The 21,701-nt window shown below is 32.8% G+C and overlaps 3 protein-coding genes across 3 annotated transcripts in view; all 3 read right to left on the bottom strand.

The window, feature by feature from the left end:
- Positions 1–1,990: 1,990 nt before the first annotated feature.
- On the bottom strand, positions 1,991–3,285 carry LOC146530505 (uncharacterized). The gene has a single exon (XM_085200535.1). The coding sequence runs from the start codon at positions 3,205–3,207 to the stop codon at positions 2,071–2,073; it is 1,137 nt and encodes a 378-aa protein (XP_085056661.1). The 5' UTR covers positions 3,208–3,285; the 3' UTR covers positions 1,991–2,070.
- A 619-nt stretch (positions 3,286–3,904) lies between these two features.
- On the bottom strand, positions 3,905–12,346 carry LOC146530504 (phenoloxidase-activating factor 2-like). The gene is made up of 9 exons (XM_085200534.1): positions 12,189–12,346; positions 8,228–8,371; positions 7,857–8,008; positions 7,383–7,542; positions 6,981–7,111; positions 6,406–6,515; positions 5,482–5,643; positions 5,001–5,164; positions 3,905–4,402 (listed from the first exon to the last, which is right to left on the bottom strand). Exons 2-9 carry the CDS (start codon positions 8,369–8,371, stop codon positions 4,211–4,213), a joined length of 1,215 nt encoding a protein of 404 aa, XP_085056660.1. The 5' UTR covers positions 12,189–12,346; the 3' UTR covers positions 3,905–4,210.
- A 3,999-nt stretch (positions 12,347–16,345) lies between these two features.
- LOC146530503 (A-type potassium channel modulatory protein KCNIP1) overlaps positions 16,346–21,701 on the bottom strand; it is a 45,902-nt gene continuing 40,546 nt past the window's right edge. Inside the window, exon 7 of the mRNA XM_085199879.1 lies at positions 16,346–21,665. The gene's annotated coding sequence lies outside the window, so the exon portion shown is untranslated. The remainder of the gene's footprint in view (positions 21,666–21,701) is intronic.

Raw genomic sequence — 21,701 nt, 5'->3', positions numbered from 1 at the left:
TTTTTAACTTTTTGTAATAAATGTCATTTTTTAATATAATATTTTTTTTCTTTTCTTTTAAGTTGATGTTCTTATTCTGGTCCTCTTTAATGTCTTCGAGACTTATTAGATTTACGATTTCCAGGATGTCTTCTGTATTATCATTCGGTTCTAAAACTGGATTTCTGCTTAGGCAGTTTGCTTCTTGATTCAATTTTCCAGGTTTGTATTTTATTTTGAAATCATATTGTGATAGGTAGTATGTTAAGTCTCCTAATTCTTCATCTGTCCTAGATTTTATGTTCAAGTTTTCCAAAGGTTTGTGATCCGTGTATACGGTAAATTGTATTCCAAATAGCCAATGTTGCCAATATTTCACTGCTTCTTTTATGGCTAAGCATTCCAGGTATATTGCTTTTTTTTTCTTTTGTGCTTCATTCAACTTCCTAGAAAAATATCCTACAGCTTTATAAATTTTATTTTCATCTTCTTGCTTCAACACAGCTCCAACCCCTTTGATACTAGCATCAGTATAAATTGTAATTGGAACATTTGGGTCAAAAATTTTTAGAACTGGTTCCGAACAAAGCAATGTTTTAATTTTCTCAAATGACTCTTGACATTCTTTCGACCAAACAAATCTTACATTCTTCCTCAGAAGATTATGTAATGGGTCTGAGATTTGTGCCAGGCGTGGGATGAATTTATGGTGATAGTTGATTTTTCCAAGAAATTGTCTTACGTTTGTTCTTGTTTCTGGAGCTGGAAAGTTTTTTACTGCAATTAAGTAATCTTTCTGTGGTTTTACCGAATTCTTTTCAACAATATGTCCTAAGTGTTTTGCGTGATTCTTTGCAAATGAGCATTTTGAAAATTTCAGTCTAAATCCCTCCTTATGAATTGCTTCCAATAGTCTTGAAAGATGATGTATATGCTGGGTAAAATTTAGTGAGAAGATTAATATGTCGTCGATGAAACATACTGCAAAATCTGAAAGTTTGTATTTTCTTATTATATTATTTAATATTCTTTGGAAAATTGCTGGCGCTGTTTTTAATCCAAAAGGAAGGCAAGTCCACTGAAAGTGCCCTTCCTGTGTTACAAATGCTGTTTTATGTCTATCTTGAATCCTTAGGGGAATTGACCAGAACGCAGAATTTATATCCAAAGTTGTAAAATATTCGCAGTTTACACTTTTTACTATTAAATCCTCAATCAGTGGAAACGGTTGTGCTTGAGGGGTTATAACTTTATTTAGTTCTCTGAAGTCTATACACATTCTTGTTTTTTTATTTTCCTCTTTCTTAAATGCCAGAGTAACCGGAGCAGCGAAAGGGCTGTATGACTCCTCAATTAGGCCTTTTTCCAGTAATTTTGCTACTTGACTTTCTATCTCTTTCCTATCTTCGAACGTGCACCTGTAAGGCCGTTTATAATAGTATTTTTCTTCCATTAGATCAATGTGCGCCTCATAATCCTTAACAGTTCCAATGTCATATTTATCTCTGGCAAATACAGATTTATATTTATTTAACAACTTGTCAATTTCAGACTGTTCATACATATCTAAATGATTGACTATTATCTCAAATTCATCAGTATTCAGATGATTGTTGAAGTTAACTTCATATTTTCTCTGATCGTTTGATTTTTCTTTTATGCCACTCGACAAAACAGGAATATTGATATTTGTGTGATTCTCAGCCTCTGTATTAAAGTAAATTTCATTTCCCTGTTTTTGGAAATCTTTATTCTGAATAATCCTTAGATCTTCAGTCTGGATCAATTCAAATTTTTTAATACAGTCTAGACCAACCAAAAAATCATAGCTGAAATTCTCACTGTCTACAACAAAAACTTTGATGATTTTCTCAATATTGTAAATTTTCACTTTTAAGGTTACCATACCTTTTGTTTTTCCTGCACCATTAATAGTTTTCAAGCTTATTTTCTTTAAATCTACCATGTTTTCTTCTTTAAGTTTTAATAATTTTGCATTTATCAATGACACGTTTGAACCTGAGTCATAAATACCAGAAATTTCTAATGTGTCATTTAGTAATAGCTTGATTGTTATTAATGGTGGTACTTCTAGTTTTTTGGATCCTCTGTATTTAATTCCACCTCCAATTCTGAATTGTTAACAGATTTAAATGATCCTATTTTCTTGTTTATGTCTTCTTTTTCTCTAAACCAGCAAATTGATTCAGAATGGAAACGCTTCCCTTTGTTTGCCTTTTCACATATTTCACATGGATTTTTGTCTTCATATTTCTTTTGCTTACTATCAAAGAAAGGTTTTCCTTTTTTTTCATTAAAATTTTTCTTAACAAGGTGCTCTAATTTATTTATTTCATTGTAAAGATCTTGAGTCTCTTGAAGTGTTTCTCGGTCAATCTTGTCTGATACATAATTTGGTAATCCAATAGCGATAAGATCAATCAATGTTTCCGTATCCATGGATTTTCTAATTTGAAGTAGTAACTTTTCTTTTTTCAGGGCATATTCAAGCAAGGAACCATATTCATATTTGAAGTTAAAAGCATATCTAATAGGAGACCAACCTTTATTCCCAAAAGTTTCAATAAATATTTTTTTCCAGTTGTTCCATTCTGATTCTATAGAATATTTTAAAATTATGCAAGTGTACCAGTCAGCACTACATTTTTCAAGGAAAAACTTCAAGATTTCAATTTTTTTCCTATCTTCTACCACTAGACAGCGATCACATTCTTTTTCAAATTGGTTAATCCATTGGCTGGCATTGGAGGTTTTTTTATCATATTTGTCAATCATAAAATCATTAGCAATTTTGTTTAAGTTTTTAACTTCAGAAGTTTGTTCTTTCGATTCTAAAACTTTTTCTAACAGCTTCTTTATTGTGTCTTCTGAAGTGTTTGCAGTAGATATTTTAGCTGCATTTTCTGGAATCTCCTCTAAATAATGATTTTCAAATAATAAATTATCTTCCTCATCAAAATAAACCTTCTTCATTTTTTCTGTTAAGGTTATCCAAACTTTTCGGAATTGATTTCTTTTTACCAATGTGTTTTTCACTCTGCCATATACTTGTGACGGTATCAATTCTTTGTGTAAACTTGTTGGTTGGTATTCTTCTGGTATTGCAAAAGAACGACCATCCAGTGTGCCGATTGAGGTTAGGCACAATATTGTTGTTTTTCCATCTGACGCTCCTCGCATTTTAAAATCAAACCTTAGTTTTTCCATTTTTTTCCGAAGTATTCACAATAATGTTGTTTTATAATAATGTTAATTATTTCACTCTTGAAATAAAAACTCACGTTGGGTTTCTGCAATAAATACAGTTTATTTAAAGTTTTATTTCTATTTTAAACATACATAAGTAAAAAAATAGCCTCACCTGCAATAAATACAGAAAACAACATTAAAAGCTTTTACTTCAGGTGGTTTCTTCGTTTAATTATTATTTTTATTACAATTTAATATTTTACATCCAGCTGACATTGTAGACATTGGGAACACGACATATTCCAATTTAAGAAAAATAACGCTTCGAGTAAATGAGGATCGTTATTTTTCTTATATATATCAATCATTTCTCGAGTGGCAATTGAACTTGCGATAGGTTGTCGCGTTTGATGTACGACGGGCCTCACTTACTTAACTTTAATCTGTGGAAGTGGAAACATAGGTTTTTGTGTTTGATCTCTATATAGTTATTCATTTTCCATTTCGCATGTCTTTGAATTTGGCCATTCAACACACATTCTGCTCGATAATTAAGCAAAAAGTAGATATAATAGAGCGGTGTGATAAGCGATAACTATAGGTCAACCACTCCCTTGTCATAGGATAGGACTATTAAAGTTAAGCAATATTGGGGGAATCGAACTCATAACCCCTTCCTCTCTCCTCACAAGAAATCAAAAATAAATAAACAATATCAATTGGTCAAGTACTTTATTTTTTTTAAATTTCTAAAATATACTAGTTTAAAAATACTAGTTAAAATGACATACAACTTTTGAGATACCAAAAATTAATAATATTGTAAATATTAATGTGTTCTTTTAATTTTATAAGTTATTTAAAAATTATATAATTAAAACATAAAGAAAATTTTACCAATGTTTACAATACAATCAGACAACATGAAATCACACTATAATAATGATATTATCATCATCATTACTGTCATTAAATAACTTCTTATCTTCTTTCTTCTGATCCGTACAACTTCTGTGTGTCCTTATATATTGTATTCCTTTATATCGTATCCCCAGGCTAACATGACTTGGTCTATCCAGTTCCTGAACATGGATACCCTGGCGTATACAGCAGGTACGTCCTTAGCTCCACAACCAATGCCCCACGCCACTAAGCCGCTTAGCTTGTATCTATCGTTGCCTACGGGACAGGCGAGTGGAGCTCCACCGTCACCCTGATGGGAGAGAAATTATATATGTTAAGTTAAAATAATCTATCTAGAGGCCGTGCTGGCGCTGGGGCACAAGTGTGTGACGGTAACGCGACGGTTGTGGGTTCGATCCCCACTCGGGGATGAAACATTTATTTAAATTTTTGTTGCCATTTCTTCGCTCTTCCGCCACTCAACACGCTATGCCTCCACATTTTGGGGGAAAGTGGACATGGAGTGTCTTGACACTAGATTCCCTCTGCCTACCTTGCTGTGTGGGATACAGCGTGAAGCTGATTTTTAAAATAATAGCAGGGAAAGTAGAGGGAACAAGGAAACTACTGTTAAGACAATACGTTCTTCATTAGGACACTTCCGTTCCCTATTTTCACCAAGTTTTCAAGTATTACGTGTTGTAGTGGCGGAACTCAATGCCGTGCTTTATCTCGTTGATTCGTTACCAGAGCGAGTAAATTAAAATATTAAATATTTAATTCCCCCGAGTGGGGATCGAACCCACAACGGTCGCGTTTAAATTATGATTATGTTCTTGCGCCACGACAGCCATGTCAGCAGCCAGCCAAAAAAACACTCACAAACATTCATTAAATCTTGAACTTACCGTGCAAGTGTCCTTTCCTTCTTCTCCGCCAGCACACACAAAACTATCGTGCAATTTGAACCAATGACCCAACCTGGTTTGCTTCAGTAGATACGAGCATCGCTGAAAGTCCACCATGTTCATTTCTATCTTCTTTAGTATTACTGCGTAACTACCTTTGCGTCCTATTGAAAAAATATTTTTTTATTAGCTTCACGCTGTATCCCGCATATAGCAGGGTAAGCAGCGGGTACCTGGAAACCCAGTCTTAAAATACTATTCCCATTAAAACACTTCCACTTCCCACTTTTTGTTTGTCGAGGCATAGTGTGTTGAGTGGCAGTACTCAACGTTGTGCTTTGCCTCGTTACCAGCGAAATCGAACCCACAACCTATTAAGTTTACAGTCATACGGCTGTGCACCTGCGCCGCGACTGACCTCAATTTAACTTTATCGCTCTTAATTCAGCCTTTACTGGGCAAGAACTTAAAAAAAACTAACCAAAATACTCTTTCCCCCATCCATTTGCGACACAATTCTTGTAATGATCAAAGTCTTCGTTTTGTCGCGGAAGGCAGATTATATTAATATGGTCCATCAGTTCTACAGGCTGCTGGAGACGGAGGAGAGCTATGTCATTGCGTAGAGACTTAGGATGGAAATCTGGAAAAAACATTATATTAATACAAAATATATTATTTAAATGTACTACTATTGAAGACGTCGTGGCGTAGTGGTACAGCGGGTGACTGTAAGCGTGACAGGTTGTGGGTTCGAAAACTATCATCATCATCATTGGCTTTACGCTTTTTCACAACACAATAGGAGGAGGGAACCTAGGGAACCATTCTCCACTACGCTGAATTCTAGAGGCATTGCGTGCTTAGTGGTGGAACTCAACGTCCAAATAAATTAAAAATCAAATTAGATTTAAGTAAATATTTTATTTCGAGAAATTCGAGGAAATGAAATTCGGTGGAAAGTTGGGAACGGAAGGACGGAGTATCTTAACACTAGGCCAGGCTAAATCTAAAATTCCATACCTATATAAATGTATAAAATAATTATACAAAAGACAATTATATATGTGTAAATACATAAATGTACTATAGTAATATATGTAAAAAAAAAAAAATTGTCGGTAGGAGTCTCATCCAACCCCTCTAGTATAAGCTCTAGATATAAGTACAGTTTGAATTGTCCCAAAATTAAAAAAGGCACGGGCAACTATGCGCCCGTGGATGTAGTTTTTAAAATAAAAAAAAAAAAAAAACACTAGGTTCCCAGGTTTTCTTTGTCTACCCTGCTATGTGCGGGATACATTGTTAAGCTGCAAGAGTATACTGCACTTTGGAACAGTTAAAGTTCAAATATGGTATGAACGCAATAAAACGTAAACGCAAAACACAACATTTTGAACATTACCTTCTCTAACAACTATATCTTGTACCAATCTCTCCTGGGCCTTGAGCCTCTCCTTATTCGTCTGTGTGTCCCACTCCCCGGCCCGCGCTATCAATGTGCCCGGAGCATATCTGAAATGAAAGAAGTATTTATGTGTAAATAATGATGACTAACTAACAATGTCTACAGAATTCGACGGAAAGTGGTTAACAGAAGTATCTTAACGCTAAGTTTCCAGGTTCCTCCTGCCTAACCTGCTATGTGCGTCACGTGCACGTCTATCAAATTGTACTGTCAGTAGTAATTGAGTGACCGAGTGAGAGTGAGTGAAGCGATTGACCCATTGACTTTGACTTTAAGATGTGAAGAGACACATCTCCTGCATTTTGGAGGGTAGTTAAAACCAATTAATTCCAAAGCGTTTTGCCTTAGGTCTTAAAAGACTGGGTATTTAGTCTGGGTCTAAAGTCTTCAGTCTTATACAAATTCGGAAGTCAATTTAAAAAAAAAAGCATATTCTATTGACATATAATGTACAAGAACTACAATATTGTAAATATAAATGTCAGTATTGTAAGTCTTAATATTGAACTTACTTGTAAGCCACATGAGCGCCAGTCATGACCACTTGCGGGTGTATCAACACTCCCACGCCCACGTAAGTCAAGTCCTTCGCGTCCAGTAAAGCGACCACCCACGGGAACTCACCGAATTGAGCTTCATTGCCCTTAAAAAAAATAAAATAGTTTTCACTTTTACGTTGTATCCCACATTTAACAGAGTTAGCAGGGAAACCTAGTGTTGGGACACTATAAACTTAAACCACGCGGGGGCCACTAGTTTATAATATAGCAACGGAGACACAGATAAAGTAAAATTAAATATATATTTATTACAATATATTTTTATCTTTTAATTTTTTTACACTTAAGTACTTTTCTTATTAAAAAAAAAATAATTCAAAAATATAATAAATAAATAGTTATATAAATACTTACAAAACCACCTTTAATAGTGAAATCCAGACCCTTGGGGTTTCTATAACCGCAGCCCTTTATAGTTTTGGGGTCGGGAGTCACAGGTTCCGGCGGGGGTTGCGGCAAGGGGTGCTTACAGCAACGCTCTACACTTTCTTGACAGTTCTCTTTTTCTCCAAATCTATTAGAAAATTATAATTTACCATATATTTATGGAATTTAATAAAGAGTTGTTCTTCCGTTTTGTACATATTGAAATAGTTTACGGGATACCTTTTTCTAATAGGTAACTCAATGGGTGTAGTTTCCCAGTCGGGGGAGCGAATTATTTTCACTTCCTCTCTCTTACAACAAGACTAAGCGCGTCGTTGAGTTTCGCCTCCCAATATCCAATGTCTGGAGAATATTTACACTAGGTAGGTATCACCCTCTATTTACCCAGCTATGTGCTATATGCAGGATACACCGTTAAGCTAAAAAGCCATTGATACAAACCGGATATCCAGCTCTCCCCAGCCGTTGTATTTTGGATCGTTTACATACGATGAAACATTTTTGCTGTCGCACAGGTAGTAGGGCACACACTGACATTCATCGCCATCTTTATTTGTGTAAAATGCGCCGCTTTCTGTTGGTCTCACCGTTATCTGTGAAAGGAAATTTTAATTTATTTAATAATAGTGACGCAGACGCTGCTTTCTGTAAAAATAAAAAAAAGTTTACATAAATTGAAGCCCGTGTATTATTCTGATATATAAACTATTGATATTTATAAATTAATATAAAGTTTTACCTAAAAGTGGAAGAAACATCCATCCTTACAAATCTTCACGGCAATAATATTTTATAATATTAGTAAGACTTACATCTTCGAATCTCGGTGAATTGCCAGTTGATACTGTCGATGGGGTCCCGAAGATTTCTGCTATAAGAGATGGATCTAAATAGTTTGGATCCTGAGGGAAACCCACCACTGTGACAGCCATGACGGAGAGGAGAGGTAACAGCATCTGTAAACAAAAGGTTAATAAAAGTAATTTAAAATAGAATCTACCTATATATAATTTATGACTTATATCTTAAAAAGTAATAAACCGATTTTCATAAAATTTAGGCTGTTGCCTAAGTTGGAATATTAAAATCAAGCAGGATCATTTGGATGTGACATAGTTTTCGAGAAATTTGACATGTAATTGGACAAACATACAAGCTCGGAAGCCTAAAGAGACCCACACACTTAAATATGATCCAGTTCCAATAATATCTATGTACCTTTGTCAAATTAATAAAAATTAGTTTCACGCTTTATCACGCACATAGCAGGGTTGGAAGAGGGAACATAGTGTTAAGAAACTTGCGCTTGACTTGCGCTTGGCCGGTTTTTTAAGATTTAAAAAGCAGAGACACAAGATTTAAATATAATCTGATGTTAAAGTAAATTATTAATATTTAAGTTAAAGCTACTTGAAAAAGCATGATTTTCAATTTATGTTCTGTATGAAAGGAGGCTCCGATACTCTTATACATATATTATCATATTTTTAAATATTATATATAATTCTACCTTCATCGATTCCATCATTTTTGAAAGATGCCAAAGAAATGATACTACGTGTTGACCTTGAACAACTGGGTCAAGATAAACATATCATATACTCGCACTCGCACGGATAACACCACGAACTCCCGACCTCTGGTATTTACAGTTGGTCTAATGCATTTAAAAAATACACTGATCTAGTGAGTAATATTTGAAACGACGGTTGTGCGTCTCGTTCCCACTCTGGAGAATAATTTGGTTTTATTTCCTCTTCTGGTAGAGAGACAATGCGCGCTGTCACTTCTTAATGGATGAATTTAATTACTGATTTTGAAAATCTTTTCACTTATATCAAGGTCAGGATATAAAAAACTCAACCTTCATGTGGTCTACACATGTAAACAGTTAAGCACACATGTGTGCGTGTGCGTGTGCGTTTTATACCTAACATTTTATTTACCAATTATTGGTTTTAATAAAAAACTATTTTTCATATTTTACATTGCGGTGTTCAATTCCGCAACTTACGTCCTGATGTGCACTCCGTGCATTGGTGCGTGAATGTTGTTAGAGGATACTTCAGGTAAATTAAATAAATAGTAGAAAATATTTATAGAGTCCGGTCGCAGGGGCACAGAGTGTGACTGTAAACGAGACAGGTTGTGGGTTCGATACCCGCCCGAGGAAACTTAATGTTTACTAATAGTAAACATTAAATCGTAATCATTTCTTCGTTCTGTTGTCTAGGCAAAGCGCGGTGAGTTCCGCTACTCAACACTCGATAAATTAGGCGGAAAAGTGGGGAACGAAGTGTCTTAACTAAAGGTTTCCTCTGCCAACCCTGCTATAAATGGGATGCAGCGTAAAGCTGATTTAATTTTTTTAATTTTAATTTAATAATCTTGGTACACAGAAATACTTGTATAGTGTATAATGTAAAAAGGTAATTTTATCTGTGTTTTTACGCGGTGATACTAAATGTCCGTATTTGAGATGAGTCAAGAGCTTAATTAGGTATGTATGGCTTTGTGATCCCAGCGCCGGGAGGTTTGCAAGAGTCGCAGGTTTGAATTTTGCTACGTTAAAATTATACTTTTTCTAAAATCGACTGTACGAACTACGGTACGGTTTTAATTGGGTATTTACTTCCCGAGTGTACAATGCACTTTTGCGCATTAAACGTTCGTTATTTTTCTCTTTTTCGTTCTTTACTTTTCTCTTTTTACTTCTCTCTTCTTTTACTTTCTTTATTTTTGTAAAGAACGGCCACTACCTTTCCCTCCGCCTGTTCCACGAAAAACATTATTTTTATCAGCTTCTCGCTGTATCCCGCACGCAGCGGATAGTCAGCGGTCAGTCAGAAACTGGGAACTTATCTAAATACTTCAATCCCGTTAAGACATTTCCATTCCACAATTTCCGTCGAATCCCAGAGACAATGAGTGCTGAGTGGAGAGACTCAACGCTGCGCTTGCGTTACTGTTAGAGCGACGATATATTTTTAGAGAAAAAAAAATGTTTATAATAATAAATAGAAATATTAAATACAAAAAGGCACAAGGGCGCGACTGTAAACGCGGCAGTTGTGGATTCGGTTCCCACTTGGGGGAATGAAATATGAATACCTAATGACTTTATATTCCCATGTTCCCTCCGCCCTATTTTGGGTGGGATACAGCGGCAAGCTAAAAAAATATATTATTTGTTTTATATGTACTTCCTAAAAAAAATTGCTTATTATTCTTTATCTTTAAAAACAAATATGGCTTAACTGGCAGAAAGCCTAACATAAATGTAATAATCAAAATTATTATTTCATTTATTGATTTAAGGCATCATCACATGTACACCCACATACATGCACCCTCAAACAAATCGTCTTGCCCGTATTTTTACTTGTATTTTTGTTTTTATTGTTATTTAAGATTAAGTTACGTTTAAACTCAGATATATATTGATATTGTATAGATATTTATTTCCACAAATGTATGAAGTGTTAAGGAAGAGCGGGGCCACCTTACACAAGTACTAGTTTTACTAGTAACTTAATAGGTTGGTCTCATTACTTCACACAGCTAAAGAAAATGTGAAACTGAAATAAATAAATATATATATATATATTTAAGGCATATGATTTATTTCTTAGAAATAGAAATATTCGTTTGCAATAAAAATTAACTTCAAAGTTACCATACATCATAGAGTTTTGTTATAGGTAGGTACATATAATTAGCACCCTAGCAGGATCTAGGAATATTTCAACAAAGAAATGACGATTGGTCGAGAATGTTATTTATCTTATATTTATTTAAAAGTAATATTGTTATACTCAAAACAATAAAAATAAAAAACCTTAAAACACGTTTTTTTATCAAAAAAAGTTCTACAAGTGTTAAACAAAGTACATGGAGTTACATGTTATGAGCCTAGACTCGAGTAGTTTACTAGTAACCTCTAAAGAGTTCCACTATTCACTTATGACAAGAGACTAGCTTGGTGGATTGTCATACAAGCTAAGTTAACTACCATTACGGTAATATAATTATTATAAGTGGGTTAAATGATATTTCTTAGGTTTTATTATACAACTCACAACTTACATACATTTCGACATAATAAAACCGTTTAATAAAATTCTAGCTAGATTTCTTTGAATGAGTATCAACACAGACCCCGAAAGACATTTAAAATTAAAATATTTTGAGATTTTTATTCTTATTCTAAACCCAATTATTTTATTTCTAATATTAATAAATCCTATTTCCTATTCGGCGAAAAGTGGGCAACGGAAGTGTCCTTAACACTAAGTTCCTAGGATCCCTCTGTCTATCATGCTGTGGTCGGGATACAGCATGAAGCTATAAAAAAATCTTAAATTTAATATTATCTTTTTACAATACCATCATAATCAATATCATTTGGATATGAATTTGAATACATCTTTAAGCATACTATACCTACATAGTTCAAAGTTAACAATGAGGCAATATTTATACAAACGAAACCTCAAACAAAAACAAGGAAAATCCGACGCTTAAACTCGTGAGACTCTCAAAATATGTGCAAATTAATTATAAAATTCCGTATAAGCGTTAAGGTCAACGCTAAAACCGAATTTAAGGAACAAATATATCAATAAATAAGTATTATTCACCATTTTAGTAAATCGATTTATTAAATCTAGACAATGATCCTGATGTGTTATGCCATCAAATATAATTGACTGTCATAAAAAACAAGTTTCAATCAATACAATAATATATAAATTATGAAATAAAGCCACTGACCTTGATAAATCCTTTTATTTATTATATTAAGTACTTGAAAGGCAACTTTTGTACTTGTCTTAAATACTTTTTTCGTTTTTAATTAAAAAAGTTAGTCACGATTTTTTATCTGTACCACGTTGACAGAGCGTCCTCGCGCTCCCGCGTTTTTGTTGCAACTAATATCAAAATGATCGTTATTCGTCGGTTTATATTATAAACTTGTTTTTGCCGACGTCATTTGCTTAGTGATTTGTATCGCAATAATATCATATGGGAATACACATTTACGATATAATTATAAATTATAATTATTTATTTTTCAAAGTATAGAGAAGAACTATTGTACCTACAAGCTACATATAGGTACACACAGAACACACACAGTGTAATTATTTTTTTTAAATTTTATTTAACCTAAAACTCTATTCCTCATATATTATGTACAGTGCCCAGAATTAATTAAAGATATAACTAATAAATTAATTTTTAACAAAAAGAAAAACCGACTTCTAACAACGAACTAAAAAGTGAAAAATAATTATATAAAGATTTTGTAATTTTGAAGTCGGTGCCAAGTAAAACAAACAGGCTTAGTAATTAGATATTGTAGTAAGGGTGTTGTAGCATTAGTTTGACACGTTAGCTATTATTTTTGTGCAAAGTTACATTTTGGTATATTGACAAGAACATACATAAAAAGTATTCGGGTGAATTCGGAATCTCCCTTTTTTGAAGTTGGTTGAAAATGAGAACATTCTCTTTTTTGAGGTTGGTTGTAAAGAAATGCAACGATCAGGAATCTCACCTCTGACATCAATTTAAAAAGTTTTTGCTTGTAACTATTACAGTATAATCAATTTTTTACCAAAAAAAAACAAACTTTCTAAATTTTCACCGGATTCCATAATCGGAACCTAACCAAACTTTCACCAAATTATCCTTGAAGTGTATCCTTTCAAATAAAAAAAGAATCATCAAAATCGGTCAGCGCGACATTGAGTTATTCGCCAATTTGTCGCGCACATACATATGTGATTTTCTCATAGATACCATTGTCAGACATGGACCAAAAAAAAATGGGAACATTCGGGAAGCTTCACCTTTCAAATAAAAAAAAAAATTCAAAATCGGTTAACCCAGTCAAAAGTTATGAGGTAACAAACATAAAAAAAAATACAGTCGAATTGATAATCTCCTTTTCTTACAGAAGTCGGTTAATAAAACAGATAAAATAGGACACACGATAGGTAAAACTTTTAAAGAGCTTAAAAATAAAATAACTTTTCACTTTTTTCGTAGTTGATTTAATTGGGCTTATAGGATATCCACATATTTTATTTCGTTTCATCTATACCTCTTCAAGTCTAGTCTCTCTATATACTTAATATTATGCTACTAATATAACTGAAGAGTTGGTTTACTTGATTAACGCTTAATCTCAGGAACTACTAACTTTCGAAGTAGAAAATTAGTTTTTTCTTTTATAGTCCATTTATCCCGGAAGGCTATATAGGCTACATAATATCATGTGAATGGTTTCGATGTAACCCACAAATGGAAAATGGTATCTGTCATACTGTAACTGGAGTAGGTACCTAAGTAGGTACCTAGGTACTGAAGGAAGTGCCTAAGCACCTCCTTAGTAGTTTTTCTATTTGGCCACGGTGGCGCAAAGCAAACCACATATAAAAACTAGTATGCTGAATATAAAAAATATTTTTTTTAGCTTTTAGCTCTATCCCGCACATAGCAGCGGGAACCTGGGAACCTAATATTAAGGCATTGCATTCTGACTGGCGGAACTCAACGACGTTCTTCGGTTAGGTTCCCAGGTTCCTTCTGCCTACCCGCTATGTGCGGGATACAGTGTAAAGTTAAAAAAAAATAGATATTAAGGCAATCGGCATGTAGGTTTCATTTCTATTCGGAGTCGTAGTAAAATAACAAAAAACACAATTACCACTTATCCCCCGCAACAAATTAACAGTTCAAATTCATCTTCACGTCAAATTTTCAAATTTTTCTTGAGAAAGAAGTATTAATTTCAATTAAAAAATCATTTCGTTAAAAATTAAAGCGATCTTTTAGTGTCTGTAAAGAAGTAACGGGATTAACTTTATTTATAGTTATAACATACATACATAACGGTAAGAGAAACAAGTATTTTTGGACAAAAAAGATCCTAATATGGATGGTCTTTAAGTACGTGTGTACTTTTTAAGACTCAAAACGCGAAGAACGGAACTTTATAGGGTATATTTATTAAAAAATATATAAATATTTCTTCCTCCGAGTGTAATTGGAAACTAGTCGTGACGCAGGAGCGCAGTGTGCCTCTAAACACGACAAGTACGTGGGTTCGATTCCCACTCGAGGAAGTGACATATTTAATATCTTAATGTCCTCGTTCTGGCTTAGCGCGGCGTTGATTTCCGCCACTCAACATGAACTCACTTCTGTTCCCCACTTTCCATCGAATTCTTAAGGCAATTGAGTGGTAATCGAATCCATAACCGTAGTTCGCTTGCGCCTCGACTGGCCTCGTTTACAATTATAAAGTTTCAATGTTCATATATGATATGTATATGTAAGTACAGACGACGGCGGCGCCCCTGTGTGCACTATAGGTGAAGCCCTGTGTAACAACGAGTATAGTGACTGACTGACAAAGCAAGTGGCGTGTAAAACGTATAGTTGGACTATAAACTAAGTTGATACCACAGATAACTTAACATAATATGTTATACTTAATAGTTCATATATATTATATATGAAGTATAAATGAGCATTTATAATATATTATTTAAGATTCAGGTTACTCGAGGTCACATTAGTTCATCACCTCCGTAATGCAGTTTGGGAATTCCCAATTATTTAGATATTTAATTATTTATGTTATTCATACTTGTTTTATGTGTGTTTGATTTAGTGCTTGTACTTTGAAGATAATTTAGTAGTAATACAAGACAGAGCGCGATATTGACTTCCACAATTCTATTAGGCGGTGCGTCGGGAACGGAGTGTCAGACACTAGGTTATCTCTGCCTACCGTGTGTAGATAGCAACGTTAAGAAATTCGTAATGTGTTATTCCCTCAATAAATTATGATTATGACTACTTTTTTATTATGTATTAATATACATACTAGTTAATACTAGCTTCTGCCCTCTGTCTTGTTAGCAGAGTAAAGTTCATTTTTCCGAGTGGGAATAGAACTTGCAACCGTGGCGTTTGCAATCGGGCTGTGCGGCAGTGCCACGACGTTCCATGCGGCGGCAAGTATTGGACCGAACAACATGCGTGTATAAAGATATTTTTTAAGAGGGATCTTGACTCTTAAAGTTAAGCTTCGAAAATAATTTTGAACATTTTTTGTGTAAACCACCCAATTAATTAAATTATCCTTTATTTTCGTTGCGATTTTTAAAATTAAAGAGAAGCGAGATACAACATGGGAGTTAAAAAAGTATAATATATTCATTACAAACAAACAGATATCAAAATCATTATAATATCATTTCTTTTTTTTTTATATAACAAATGTCTTTAAAGGTCGGCCACCTCTGTTTAATACGTAAAACCCTCTTATTTAGGTAATACCAGTATATATATCTTTAAATAAAATAATAATGTTTAAAAAAATCCCCAATTGCATATTAGTAGACTAGCGATGTAGACGCGGATTCGGCCTCTTAACGTTATTGTTAAATTTCCATTTCTTCGCTCTGGTCAAAGCAAAGCGCGGCGTTGCGTTTTGGAGAACAGAGTGTCTTAACACTAGGTTCCCTCTGCCTACCCTGCTGCGTGCGGGATACAACGTGAACTTGATAAATTGTAGCCCTCGAGTTATTCTGCTACAATAGTAGCTTTTGTGTTAGTAGGATAGAATTAAGGGAGTCAAAATTTTCGTCTAATTATCTTTTTATTTTAGAGAACGTCGTGGCGAGGCCGAGGCGACAACGCAATGCATGCACTAAGGCGAATGAGTGATTTTCATTTCCTCCCCCTAGTAAGATGATTGATTGATTGAGGTCCGCTGGTTATCACATCGTGGCCCAAAAATTAGGCGATACGTCGGCCTCAAGCATTACTATTTCTTTTTACTTTCTTTTGTAATAATATAACATTATCTATTCGTAGGTATTGCTAAAAAGACAATAAATGAAACACGCAGAAACATGAAGAACTGTTTTACTATCAGTTGTAACGTGGACGTATTGACACAGCGACAAATATTTACAATAATTTATTTCACACCAACTCCATGAACATTACGTTCATACATACATTACCCGACTATCGAAAAAGGATATAAATATTTTTTTTAAGAAAACGTATAAGAATTTACACATAGCAGGATTTGAATCGTGCGCTCTTGTTTACTGTCCAAGCGCTCTAAACACTAAGCCATACGTTCTTACCGAGCTATGTAAAAAGTCTTATACTCGCGCTTACAACTTATTTATGTTGTTAACATTTCTTTAGGGAGATTTTTACATTTTCCGTTACGTAAACATAATATAAATAATATATTTAATAACATTTTGAAGTGATATTCGTTGATTACGGTCAACGAGCCGTAGCCGACCTGAAGTTAGTTTCTCTGAACTTTTACGCATTGTACGCAATGTGCAAAAGTTCAGAGAACCTAACTGCACTTCTATACAAAATAATGAATGGTAGGAAAAATCCTTAAATTAAATCTGCGCAGCCATCTACAGCTAACTTCTAGTTTATAAAAATACTAAAACTTTATATAGAAATCAAAAACAAGAATAACATGTATTAGCATTCTTTTGGAGGCAGTCATAGCAGTGGGGAAGCTTTGGACCGTGATGTGAATAAATGGGTGTGTGCTTAATCGTTTTTTAACTTGACGCTGGATCCTGCACATAGCAGAGTAGGCAGAGGGAACCTGGGAGCCTAGTGTTAAGATACTCCACTATCATCTCCATCATATCATTTGTAGATAATTATAATTTTTAATCATTACTGAACATAATAAATAATTATATTTGTAGGACAAAATACATTATCTTTTATATAATCATAACTAAACTTTTTTTCACATTTTTGGTACTTATTTTTTATAAAATAAAACAATATACAATATAATACATAGGTAAGTAATTGACATAAAATTATTGTTTTTATTGAAATATAATTTTCAGAAACATAGAAAGAGGCTGCTAACTGCTAACTGCTCGCCCGCGCGGTTAAATAAGGGGGTACAGAGGGTTACGTCGAAATGTTTGACGTCAGCCTGTAGCCTCGGTAAATGGACTATCCAACACAAAAACATTTTTTCAGTTCAAACCAGGATCCTTCCTGAGATTAGCGTGTTAAACCAAACAAACTATTTGGCTATATCATTTAAATAAAGATGATGGTTTAAATGAAATGTGCATCATGCAGAGTTTTCCAGTAATTCCAGACATCTATGTTCGGGATACAGCGTAAAGCTACAAAAAAGTAAGCAATAAGTAACGTTTCTTAATGCGGCATCAAGTTTCTTTATACTTTTTACAAATTAAAATAGATTATTTGCTTGTGGTTACAGTTTTAACAGTGTTTCTTAATAAAAATTTGTGAAATATACTCTCATTCAGTATTTTAACATATCATATTTAATTTTTATAATATCTTTTCTATATTAAATATGAGTCGTAATATATTTTAAAATAAAACCCTAATATAATTAATTCATTATATTTAAAATAAACTATTTTATAAATATAAAATACATGGAGAAAAATTAATTAACTAATAATTGTGACTTATTGGTCTGGCCTGTGCTCGTCTTTTTTAAATTGTTAATTTTAATAATAGATTCACCATATTTAATTTTATAATAAATACTATATGTTAGTATGTTTCTTTTATATATTTATAAACTAAGAGGTTTTATAAAAAAAAACAAATGCTTAAGAATCAAATTCATACAGCAAGAAATAAATAACTATGAAATAAAAATTGTGGTTATTATTTATTAATATTTGGGCTTCTTTTTTAAATTTGAATTCTACATTATGATAAAAAACCAAGAAAACTATGAGGGATACGGGTAAGGTTTTGAAGTATTATTTACTGCTTACCAGAGTTACCAGCGGACACTTTTTCAGCTGAAACCTCATATGAGATCATGATCGTGCTCCTCATCTCTACCATTCATAGAGAAAACATTTATTTGGTTTAAAGAATAAATTTTGCATACAGATAACATGTGTTTTCATTTGACAACTGTCATAATGTGACAACTACCCACAATCCCTTACACAATTTAGTTCAGTCGTAGATTACTTTAATCACATCCAACCAACACGCCAGTAGTTAACTAGGTACAATAATTCATAAGATAGGGCTATTAGGCTCTTTACACACTATAACTTTAGAATAACTGAGGATTATTTATAAATTTATAGAAACAAAATCTGCTAAATAGTGAAAATTGAAAGTAATATTCTTATGAAAATAGAAATAAATAGAATTCTGGAGGCATTGCGTGTTGAGTAGCAGAACTCAACGCCGCGCTTTGCCTGGACACCAAAGCGAAGAAATGGAAATATAAACGTAAATAAATATTTCACTTCTTCGAGTGGGGATCGAACCCACAACCGTCGCGTTACAGTCACACCCTTGTGCCGCTGCGCCACGACGACCTCAATAGAAATTATTAAATGTTTAAAAATTACTTTTTTAAAATTTCTTATAAAAAAAATTACAAATTCATTATCATAAAGATATAGTGTGTCAGGACTCCTAAAATACATTACTTATTGACTAGAAAAAGCTTATAGATTCGTTAAATTTTAAAAAATAATGAACAAAAAATTACTACAATTAGGAGAATTCACTATAATTTTTCAATATAAACATTTAAGATGATATTTAAATTATTATTTTAAGAATTAATTTATTAAAAATATTTTGGTGTTCTTGTTTTAAGGTTCTACATACAACCAAAAAAAAATCAGTATATAACGAACGGTCACAGATTATAAATAGTATGTAGTGTGATTTAAAGAAAAACTAATTAACGTCGATAAGTATCGAATGATAAAATTGATATAATCTAAAATGTTTAATAATTATGATATGGTTATAAAATTGCTTTAAATCAACCATTTTAGTTAAATATTTTAAATATATTTAATAGGAATAATTCAAATAAAATTTTTGATATTTAACAATAATAATATAATTAATTATGTAGAATTTGTATAGAGGTAACAATTTAAAATAATTTTTAAAAGTATTTTTTACTCTACAGTATAATTTATAATTCCGTGGTTTCATACTCATTATGATTGTTACAAGAAGTAAAGGTTTTTTTTATTAAATTAATGTCAGTGTTTTGAATAATATATGATAAGTAAATAAAAGATGAAACTAACAGAATGTACGTGCTAAATTTCTGAAATAAAAAAATAGATATATAGCGCCAATTCAATTTTAAAAAAATATATGTTTTATATGTGATACAATTTAATATGTGAACTGTGGAAAAGCCTTAGAAATAAGTAATTCGGTGTAGATAGAGCGAAATGAAGTATAAATTTCAAATTTACTTATCGAAAAATATTTTCATCGTAAGCTTATCAAAATGTTTTTTTGGTAGGTATATATCAATAAAATAAGCGATTACACTTCTGAAAGAGTATTTACCCTGTTGGATTGGTTCGTGAAATCAAAGTTACGCTTATAATAAAAAAGTTATAATTTAAAAAAGGAACTTATTTATTTGAAATAAACAATCTAAACGCTATATCTAAGCACGTCTACTGGTAAAACTGATTTTAGTTTTCTGGGGTCTATTTTATAAGTCACTATCTACAGTTATTTTGACCACAAACACGGAATGGTCGTCGCGATTATATAACACGATTCGTCAATAGGTAAAAAGTTAATTTATATTAAAAAAAAATACAAATGGAAATAAAAATGATAAGTTTCCATCATTTATGAATTAAAGAACTTATTTCTGCTGTTATAATAATAAAAACATTTAAAAAATCATATATTTTATAAACTTTTTAATGTAACTCTTTACCTCTGACAATGAGCTATGTGTAAAAGAGCACTTAATTGTTTTGTTCTTCATTTGCTATCCCTACACGCTCATCTTAAACGCATTTCGATAATCGATAACGATATTGACCGGCATATATAAAAAAATCCTATACATAATAATTATTTTATTATCTGTGGTATCTACGTGTAAAGACAGCATCATTTCGCACTTTCCACCTATCGCTAAGCCATTCTACATGTTAGTGCTAAGAATTTGAACTATTTACTGCCTACCTGATAATTTCACGTAACTCGAGCAATAACCTATTAATTAACAAATATTCGCGGGAACTTTTAAATTTTTTATTTATCTAAAAACGAAATATTGAATTTAAAACTATGTCGTTTCGTTGAGAAAAGTCCTTTGTATGTTTAATATTCAAATACGCGCTTATACTGATTTGCTTGACTATATTTTGTAAAATTACACGATCTAAAGGACTTCTGCTTACGATTCGCTAAAATTTTTCTAAAATAGTTCGAATGGTAGTCGAAATAACATGTTTGTTTAAGCCCTCACTGGAAATATTAATAAAATAATAAATCTCAGGGATGTTACGGATGTGTCATGTCAGACCCTGTATATGGATAGGGATGTCGGTTTCAGTTTCGAAATTGGAGAAATTTATGTTGAATGATTTCTTTATTTGTGGTGTTTCAAGCGAATCAGTCAAGCACAATGCACTGGCAATGTGACATTGTATGGAAAACAAATGAAGGAAATTTTAAAGAATCTGTCATGGATTAAAAGTTTGAAATATTTATTGCTTATTTTTTTCAAGCAAAATGTACCTCCGACTAATTGGTTCCGGCAGGCATAGTCAAGAATCTGTCTTTACAAGTTTTATTTACGCCTATATCCGAAATTATCTAAAACTCTTTGTTTCCGATTCGGTTGCAGTTACAGATAGTTTTTTTATTTCGGATATTCAATAATTTAGGTTACGATTACGAAACTCCATAATATCCCTGATAACATTTAAAATAAACATTTTTAGAATATATTTTTTACATTTGAATGTGAATATTGGCTTTATATTGGAACGTTTATAAAATGCAGCTTCCTCGTGTTTTTTGTTTATAATAAAATAACAATTTACATAATAACATAAACAACACAATCTTTTGTACTTCATTAATTAACAACTTTCAATTGTAAGATCTTTCAATTTGACATATGACATTTAACATTTATATAGCCACAGATAAAATAGTCAAACATAACAAAAGACACAGATAACGCATACAATTTCCAATGAGGCTTGAACAGTGTTTTAGAAGTTGAACAGCAACACGCTGCGTAGTTTCGGCTTGAGCGTGTTGTAGACGTGCTCGAGCGTGGCGAGGTAGCGGCGGCAGACGCGCCACCACGGCGCGCGCTCCTCGCACCGGCACGTGGGGTAGTACCTCCGCTTTATAACGACCCTGCAGTTAAAAATCGCAAGTTATTCTAAATTTTTT

The sequence above is a fragment of the Heliconius melpomene genome, chromosome 17 (genome assembly GCF_056956725.1).
Source record: "Heliconius melpomene rosina isolate 202511_hmr_F chromosome 17, ASM5695672v1, whole genome shotgun sequence".
Taxonomy (NCBI): Eukaryota; Metazoa; Arthropoda; class Insecta; order Lepidoptera; family Nymphalidae; genus Heliconius; species Heliconius melpomene.
This window is presented reverse-complemented; position numbering and strand designations above follow the sequence as displayed.